This window comes from Asterias rubens, chromosome 15 (genome assembly GCF_902459465.1).
Source record: "Asterias rubens chromosome 15, eAstRub1.3, whole genome shotgun sequence".
NCBI lineage: Eukaryota > Metazoa > Echinodermata > Asteroidea > Forcipulatida > Asteriidae > Asterias > Asterias rubens.
The window spans coordinates 8,636,812-8,646,510 of record NC_047076.1 but is presented as its reverse complement, the minus strand read 5'-3'; the positions used below and the strand labels follow the sequence as shown (position 1 = coordinate 8,646,510).

Here is a 9,699-nt window from a genome sequence, read left to right as displayed (position 1 = left end):
TCTTTTGGATATTGTTCTTCCGAGTAGGCCCCTATGGACATAACAATTATAACCGCACCGAATTTTCGGCGAGATCTAAAAAAAAACACGGCCATCTTTTGAAATGAAACTTTCACGTAGTCGTTTTATTGTATACATATTTATATAGGATTAAAACAATCGAATTGTTAACTTCGCCTCTAGCATGCGTACATAGCATGGCCGTTATTAGAAACTTTTATCTGCCAAAAATGTAACGGTCACATGTCACTTCCATATAACTTCCTGGGTCCGACAATGATATACAACTGTTATTAAACAGCCATTACGTAAAGGCAGAGGACGCTATTGGTAAATACTCAAAATAATTATTAATATAAAAACATTGTGAGATACGGCTCCCTGAAGCAACGTAGTTTTCGAGAAAGAAGTAATTTTCCACGAATTTGATTTCGAGACCTCAGAATTAGATTATGAGGTCTCGAAATCAACATCTGAAAGCACACAACTTCGTGTGACAAGGGTATTTTTCTTTCATTATTATTTCGCAACTTCGACGGCCAATTGAGCAGGTTTGTTATTTTATGCACATGTGAGGTACACCAGTCTTTGACGATTACCAATAGTGTCAACTGCCTTTAAACTAAAGTAAAGTACTTAAAGAAACAGTGGTTAAACTTCAGGGGTGCAATCACAAGGTTGTGGGTTCGAATCTCCCAGATTTCACTATGACTATGAACAAGTAATGTCGCCTGGACTTAACTCAAAATTTCTTGATTTGTGCAATTCATAATCATAAAGACGTTAAACCAATGTTTGTACGACTGGCTGTCGCCAGTGTTTATACCCCCTTGTGGGAGTTTGCCGAGTTCTCTTGACTGGAGATAATCTAAACAAACAAACAAACAAACAAACAGACAAAAACACATCCTCATTGAAAAGCGCCAGTGGAAAATTGCATCCCGAAAGTTCAAATACTAACGTACCACGATCACCAAACCTCGAATAAAATTTAGTCCATTGTCACACTGCCTTATGCTTAATTACCTCGTTAATATGAATTTGCTATGCAAAAAGCAACTTCATGGTTGGTTGACTATTAACATGGTACAGACGAGCCTCAAAAGGGGCTAAATGTACACGTAGACGGTGTTTGTGTGGCATAAATGTACACGTAGACGGTGTTTGTGTGGCATAAATGTACACGTAGACGGTGTTTGTGTGGCATTTTTCTGAAACATAAACCATCATGCTTTGAGTAATGGCCGCCCTTGGGTGATGCTTGACAAATTCTTTGCTAAGCTAATTTTGAGTGGGGCACAAGTCAGTGACAAGTGTGACTGGTATTAAACCTGTATGTGAAAAGCAATAATTTATGCTCAGCTAGTTTGTGCGGCTTACAGGCTTTATGAAATTGGGCCCTCCATGCACTCTAACATGTATTTAAAGACACTTTACACTATTGGTAATTTTCAGACACCAGTCTTTTGACTTGGTGTATCTCAACATTATGCATAATAACAAACTTGTGAAAATTTGAGCTCAATTGCATGGTCGTCAAAGCTGCGAGAGACTAATGGAAGAAAAACCCGTCCTTGTCGCACAAGTTGTGTGCTTTCAGATGCTTGATTTCGAGACCTCAAAATCTAATTCTGAGGTCTCAAAATCAAATTCAAATACTTTAATGACAAGTTACTTCTTTCGCAAAAACCATGTTACTTTAGAGGGAGCCGTTTCCCACAGTGCTTTTTGTATTGTTACTATCAACAGCTCCATTGATTGTTAAAAAGTCAATTGGGAGCGATTACCGATAGTGTCCACTGTCTTTATGTATACGCTATTTGACTGAAATCGTTCGCGAAATAAAATATTTAACAATTATAGCGGCTGGTGGGGGACGAATTAACCACTCCCATGTCTTCCTTATTCCCCCCTGCTGTATTCATAAAGATATGCCAAGTAGTTATAGTATAAGCTCATAAAATAAACAAGAAATAGACATTATAAAATAAAATAAATTCAAAGAGATGTACTTAAATGCAAATAAACACATTGTTTCTGTATGAGACATGCGTAATCTTTTGTATTGTGCAAAATTATTTCATACATAATGGTGGGAACTTATGGTATAAAACGAAGCAGACCAAGAAATAATGGTGGTAGATACAGGCTGGGCCTCATTTCATAAAGCTGTTTACAGCAGAAAATACTGCATTTCAAATTTCTGTGCTAAGCAAAACTTTAGTGGGGATAACATCTTATTCTGTTTCTGCTCTGCAATACATTTTATTTGCTTAGCAAATTTTCGTGCTCGCATGCTTTATGAAACTTGGGGCTCAGCAGTTGTTATTGGTAATGCAGTAAATTGTATTACTAAAGTAGTTTTTCTCAACTGGAACTGTTTTTGTTTTGAAAGAAAACATATTATTTTCAGCTATGTTTTGTTGCACTTCATGCTTTCTTTCAGTTTGGAAAGGCAGTAATTTTCAAGTTTGTGATGAATCTACACTCAATCTACACAAGTGTAGATAAATAGATCGTCGTAAAAATAAAACTTTTAGAAATAGAGTGACGCCACAGGATTAGTTTAAAGAGACAGAACCCCCCTGCTACCTACTAGCCCACCTTGATAAGAACGTGTTCAAATGAGAGCTGGTCATACAGCCTATCCTTTACACTCCCATCAACACCGTGAGCTATAAGTATATAACCACTGAGATAATATCCCGGAGATGCCGCTCGCGTTACGCAAACATAGCCTAGTGGACCCACAATTAGCTTCAAAAACCTGCTTTAAATTAACATACAACGGTGCTAAGTAATAATTTTGTGCTGGATCTGGATAAATTACCACCCCTCTTTATCAGAGCCAAGCGCAAAGAGCTATGGGTGTGTGCGGTAGGCGCAGTGTTATACCTTAGACCATGTTTAGACCGATTGCAACGTCTGTCACCTCCCAAGTTTTTGCAAGCTACAACTGAGTTTGGAAAACTTTATGGGAAAGCCATTACAAAGCAAAAACAGATCATAGACACAGTTCGTATAACAATGTTGCACAAAATATTGTAAAATATGTTCGAAAGTGTTGGAAACAAAGCAAACAATGAATTGAGGTACTTTTATTAAAAGAAAAAAAAGTTTAGAAAGGGTTTTTCATAACATAAGTTAGCAATTGGTTTGCGGTAGACCAAACCAGATTGATCATCACCATAATGCCTCAAATCATGCTCAAATCATAAAAATAAGCATGTTTTGCTTACTTGGCCGTCCATGTCAATCAACGAGGTTTGTTTATCAACAGTAGAAAGGTCTACATTATTGCAAGTTCTCGATGGGGGTGTTACATTACTAATTCGTAAGGTCACATTGAACCAAACATAACAGAAGAGGGCGGTGTTGACGTCCTCTATATCAACATAGACCTTATCGCAAATACCAATGCGCAAGCGCAGACTGTTGAATGAGGTGCATTGTGGGATAGATATGGATCAAATTTGGATACCAGCTAGACCACAATGCACCTAATTCCAAGCTTAACGCGCGCGCCCCAGTATTTGCGAAAAGGTCTATGGTACCATTATCAATGCATTATATACGCTAGCAATTTGGTAGGTAAGAAAGGGGACTAGACCTGAACAAAACTACAATTTCTGGTGTGTTGCAGACCGGAATAAGTCTCTTAAATGGAGGTTTCTGCCGAAGTTCAGGAAGGTTTACAGCTTGCAGGCGACTCGGGCCACCTTCCAAACGAGGCCTACACGTATCTTGTCGAGAAGGTTTTCGAAGATGTCTTTAAACGAGCGAAAGCAAGGTCTTTCCAAGGTGGGCGGTTTCCTTTACAAAAACATTCTTATTTTTATTCTATTTCTTTCTATTAATATTATTACCTTTTTAATATTACTTATTTATTAGAACTAACCCGCGTTACTCTAACACTGACCATGGTAACAGCTATGTTAAACAAATTTTTCATAAATACCTCAGACAGTTTCGCTATTCCTATTAGTGAGAGCGCGTCACGTGGGGGGTGTTTAAAATTAAAGTTAAACCCTCTGACCTTTGAATTTGATCAGTGTTTTATAACCGGTTGTGAGCGGATCCTCCGCGCTAGTCTTGGTGCAAGACTAGTCTTGGTGCAAGACGTTTCTTGTTGCGGGCGCTGTCGGTGTGTTTGCCGCGCTATGTGTGACTGTGAAATGAAAACGAAAACGTGTTGCACCAAGACCATACACGCACAAACGGAACCGGAAACTGTTGGAAATAGGCGTCTCAGTCATAAATGCAACACACGGAAGTAGCACATGTACATTGTACATACATGTACAGAGCTCAAGCACGTCGGAAACGGATAAGTTTTACAGAGTTTCTTACTTTATTACGCCTTTTAACCAAAGAGGCATTTATGAATATTATGGGAATAAAAGACAAAGAGTAGTGACTCGTTCTTTAATGGCCATTTAAAACCTTGCAGGGTCTTTGCCGTGTTATAAAGGTATCACACGGCAATGACCCTGCCTGTTTTAAACGGCCGTGAAAGAACTCGTCGCTACCCTTTTATTCCCTTAAGTAATAACATGGGTCGCTGCACCTAGCAGCTGCTGCTGCCTGCTAGGCTAGTGGCACTTGTACTCCTTTTTCGAAATGTTGAGTCTCCTTGAGGGAAGCCAAATTGAAATACAGGACCCTACTTCCAGTCAAAGAAGATAGAGCTTCTATTCAGTAACATTTACCTTTCCACACACTGCAGCACAAATCAACAAATTTACCTTTCTTCTTCTTTCTTGTCCCTCAGAGGGACAGAGGGACAAGAAAGTAAACCTAGTCAAGAAGAGGGCCTCTTCTTGACTAGGTTTACTTTTTTTGATGAAAATTGTAACTCGAGTTAAGCCTGTCTTTTAAAAAGCTTGGCAATGGCATCGTTAAATTGTTGTCATTATTGAGCTGTTGTGTTGTCGTATCGATGTTGAATAACTTTTTATTTTTAAATAAAATGTAAACAATTTTTTTGTCTGACTTCTTTTTGGTTTACTGTGTTACCTGTTAGCCCCCGCCCCCCTCAACATGCTTAATATAATTAGTATTAGTAATAATACACAATTGTTGTTAATTTGCTCAGTAGCTGTTTGTTAAAATAAAAATAAAAACCTATTTGCTAAGTTTACAAATATTCAGACTGCAAGTGCAAGTTCAATACTCATATAATCAAGACCTAAAGACAAGATAAAAAGGCAGAGTAAGTAAAAAAAAAATTGGGGTCCACCTGAATTTTTTTTTTTTTTTTTACCAATTCCAAATAAGATTTAAGTGGTGAGATATCTGCTCGGATCCCACCCATGTGATTTGCCTGTGTCCCTCCCCCCAGTGCTCAGGGAAAAGTACTCAGTTTAAAGTGCTTACCGTTACACATATTGGTGTATATGGGTAAAGACAAATCATATTCTTTGTCCCCTATGCAACGTTAACATCTATCACAAAGGAAGAAAGTCAAGTGCTTTTAATTTTTATTTAAATTTGTTTCTTTGTTTTTAAACTGGCCTGGGTTTCGCTTAATCATTGAGGAATTTTTGAAAGAATTTTAATACTTTTTTGTACAGTTTACCAGTCAAAGTCCCAACTCTACTAAAGAATATTTAATTTCCAAAGATCATTTTAAAAATTACCATAAAAATATTGTATGTTCTTAAACAGATGATGAAATCCTGCAATCGTTGGATGCTGCAGTCTTAAAACAAGCCTATGGTGCTCTCTCTACATTAGCACTAGAGGGCGCCAAACATGATGCCAACTCATCAAGTATTAGGTTTGTAATTGTCAAAGACCAGTCTTCTCACTTGGTGTATCTCAACATATGCGCAAAATAACAAACCTGTGAAAATTTGAACTCTTGGTCGTCGAAGTTGCATGATGTAAGAAAAAACACCCTTGTCACACGAAGTTGTGTGCTTTCAGATGCTTGATTTTGAGACCTCACGCGTGAGGTCTCGAAATCAATTCAAATATTTTACTGAGAATCTACTTCTTTCTCAAAAACTACATTACTTTAGAGGGAGCTGTTGCTCACAACGTTTTATACCATCAACAGCTATCCATTGCTCCTTACCAAACAAGTTTTTATGCTAACAATTGTTTTGAGTAATTAAGTAGTGTCCAGTGCCTTTAAAGACACTGTTAAGTTAATTCCACCCCTGATTGAATTTGTTGCATCCTTGTCGTTCTTTTCAGCACACTGCTAGAAGACTGTAAATGGAATACCGATAGAACAAACGGCTTCATCAACGTTTTCCTGGACCAGAAGGAGGAGGTTCGAGTCCTCCTTGGGAACATCAGGCAGTCTCATCCACACATTGTGGATGTTGACTGGAGACTAGACTACTATATGAAGGTACAGTACGGGGGGAGAATTTCACAAAGAGTTAAGACTAGTCTAATCTTGAGTTAGATCCTAAACTTTTTAGTATCTCCTAAGACTAGTCTTTACTCTTTGTAAAATCGACCCCAGGTCACCTTCAGTGATTGTCAAAGACCAGTTTTGTCACTGTAGTGTACAACCCTACATGCATAAAATTAAAAAAAAATATGAAAATTTTGACTCAATTGGCAATCGGAGTTGCAAGAGAATATGAAAACATCCTTGTTGCACAAATTGTGTGTGCTTTCAGATGCCTAAAAAAGGCTTCAGGAGGAAGCCCAAGCAATCGGGTAGGGATAGAAAACCCAATCCACATGCAAGGCTCCGCTCTGAGGTAGGATTCAAACCGGGGACCACTGGCATAGCTTTCTTTTATAGTCAGTCCAGCTCCTACATTATGTCATTAGCTGTTTGCTTTAGGATTGCTAGTTTATACATATTTCTCTCAAAGCAACCCAGTCTGTTTTTTGTAAATGTTTTCTTGTTACCTGTGTGTCTTGTCTCCTTGTTTGTAGTTGGTCTGTCTAGGCTGTCTTCTACAAGCCTTGGTTGAATCTGACGGCCTCATACTCTCTTTATTTTGGTTAACAGAGATTAACTATTTTGTTTTCCCCCATCCTCTGTGCTCATTAATTGCTAATCAATGTAATATTTCGAATGCGTTATATCTTGAGAAGAGTAGTATGAAATAAATGTTGACTTGAATTGGATTGAATTAAACTAACCAGACGGAAGACTTGTAAAGAATTTAGACTAATTCTCTCTATCTGTCAATCGGCCTGTCAATCTTTATCATCTTTTAAAACCATTTTTCTCTTTTCTAACAGAGCAATCATGTTGACAAGATCAATGAGGCTTCTTACCTCATCACACTGAAGACAGAAGAAGGGCTTCAGAATGCGACAAAGGACGTCCAGTTCTCATGCTCCTTGGAGCAACTCCAGGTAAACTCCTCGCCATAGAAATAGAACCCGGAGAACGCTTGATGCAAATTTTTTAACGTGTGTATGGCAAAATGTTTTGCCATACTTACCTGGCAAAATATTTTGGCATACAGTAGACCTCATGAATCAATGAAAATACTTAAGAAGAAACTATAAATAAATAGTAAACTTGCGGGTACAACCACGCGTGAATCTCGTAGGGTGAGTGTTGGCTCTGAAAAGAGCCGGTTTGGTCTCAAAGTTTGGTACAGTATACTCTGTTCGTCTTCTGGAGAAAACACGCAGAAACAGTGTATGTTCGATGCCATTTTGCCGTACATCAGGTATCGCATGGTAATGATACGCGGCGTCCACAGATGACACAGAGGGCTGCCGAGCTCAGCGACCTCTGGGATATATTTCTATGGTCCTCGCACAAATTGAGCAAAACTTGCAGCTATCTTGTTTACCTCACATACTCAAATCAATGTAACCAAATTGAGGCTGAATGGTGTAATACCCAGGTGCCTTTTGAGGAAGTGGGTAATCATATACTACCCACACAGGGAACCTGTCATCAAATCATAGACAGAATTATAAAGTTTGAGCTTATTACCCCCAAGTGTGTAACCATCTTTCACTGTGGCTTTGAGTGATGACAAATTATGTCAACCTGAAATATGAAAAAAGGGTGACTGCATCCTGCACAGCACACAGTCAACCCTCCTACTCTCTGACCATTCAGTATTTTCCACTGTGGTTTTGAATTATGAAAAGTTAAGCTAGTCTGATGATGTGTGGTGATTGTATATATGCTCAGTACACAGTCAACCCTCCTACTGGCTGACCTTTCATTATTGTCCACCAAGGTTTTAAATGATGTATGCCAGCCTGCAATATGATATCATGTGGTTAATGCATCTACACAGTACACAGTCAACCCTCCCACTGTTCAACCAATCAATATCACCCACTGTGTTTTAATTGATAGATTAACAATGCCAGCTTGCAATATGATAGGTTTATGGTAAATGCATCTATGCTGACTTGTACATAGATTGGTGCTGTTCATCCTCGCAGTTGGTGACTTCAATTGGTCATTGACTTATTATTAAGTCAACGGGAAACTTTTGTTGAAGGGCACCAAGGCCAAAATCAAGACATGGGGCAACAGATGCCATGCCTGCCATGTAATTCCAGGCCTGTAATGTTGCCTGAAGTGCACTGGAATGCTCAAGTAGTTTGTAGCTGAGGTGTGTGTGGGTTTGTATCCACATTCAAACCGGGGACCTATAACAAAAGGGGCAATGGGTCCATGGTTGATATCACAAAGAGTTGAACAAAGGAGGGTCCATGATTGCAGGTGTTTTCTGGTTAAGAAAATCAGGCAATATTTTGTTAAACAAATAAAGAAATCTTGTCATTGTTATACTTTTGGATACCGTTTCAAAAAGCTCCTTGGAATCTATAACCCCAGGGGTTGCCAAATGGTAGAAATGGCATCATTTCAAAATACATGTACCTTTAGATTTGTATCCAAGTTTCAGACTTTTTTCGTTAGTAATGACTCTCAACCCTGGTGTGTGTAAGAGGGATTTACCTTGATTGGATTTAGTTACGTAGAAAGCATACTTGTAGCATCATCACTTTTAACAATAAAACACCAACATATAATTTCTCTTGAAAAATTCATGCAGGACTTGGTTGGAAAGTTGAAAGATGCTTCGAGAAGTTTAGAGAAGGCGAGTTTGTCGTGAGTTTGACGTCTGTGGGTCAAAATAGATGGACAACTTCGGACAACGAAACCAGGGATCATCCCATGGGCCCGGATGACTCCAATTTTAGTAAGATCTTTTAAAACTCAACAATTTGCAGCCATTTGGTGGACTAAAAGTTACAATTTGCTGTAGTACTTTTGGGAATAAAGGGGTGAACGTTATAGGAGACGCTGGCCCTTTAAGTTCTCAATTTTTTACATGAGTAGAGAGTGGACTCTTTGCAACATAACATCCAGGACGTTCGTGGAGCTTCATCAAGTCTTTAATTTAAAGAAAATTGCCACTAGACCAGTGGTCTTTTAGCTCGGAACTTTCGATAGCCCAGACATTACTGACCCAGACCCAGCTTGCACTCAACCTAAAATATTTCTTTCTTTCTTTCTTTGCAAAAAATCTGGACAGTTCAAGCCAGGATGCAACTGTTTCCAAACTCGACTGATCAATTTTTAGTGTTAAAAAACTAAAATGTTTGGAAGACACAAAATATGAATTTTTTTATTCCTGTTGTTGTAATATTTGTTTTTTGTTTATATTAAAGATGTATTTTATTAAGATATAATAAAACTTAACCAAATGAATGTACGAAATTTGAAAATAATGATAAATAATT

At 38.3% G+C, this 9,699-nt stretch overlaps 1 protein-coding gene across 1 annotated transcript; it reads left to right on the top strand.

The window, feature by feature from the left end:
* Positions 1-3,594: 3,594 nt before the first annotated feature.
* Positions 3,595-9,616, top strand: LOC117299840 (COMM domain-containing protein 3-like). The gene is made up of 5 exons (XM_033783388.1): positions 3,595-3,801; positions 5,668-5,779; positions 6,202-6,361; positions 7,216-7,332; positions 9,009-9,616. Exons 1-5 carry the CDS (start codon positions 3,663-3,665, stop codon positions 9,066-9,068), a joined length of 588 nt encoding a protein of 195 aa, XP_033639279.1. The 5' UTR covers positions 3,595-3,662; the 3' UTR covers positions 9,069-9,616.
* Positions 9,617-9,699: the final 83 nt, after the last annotated feature.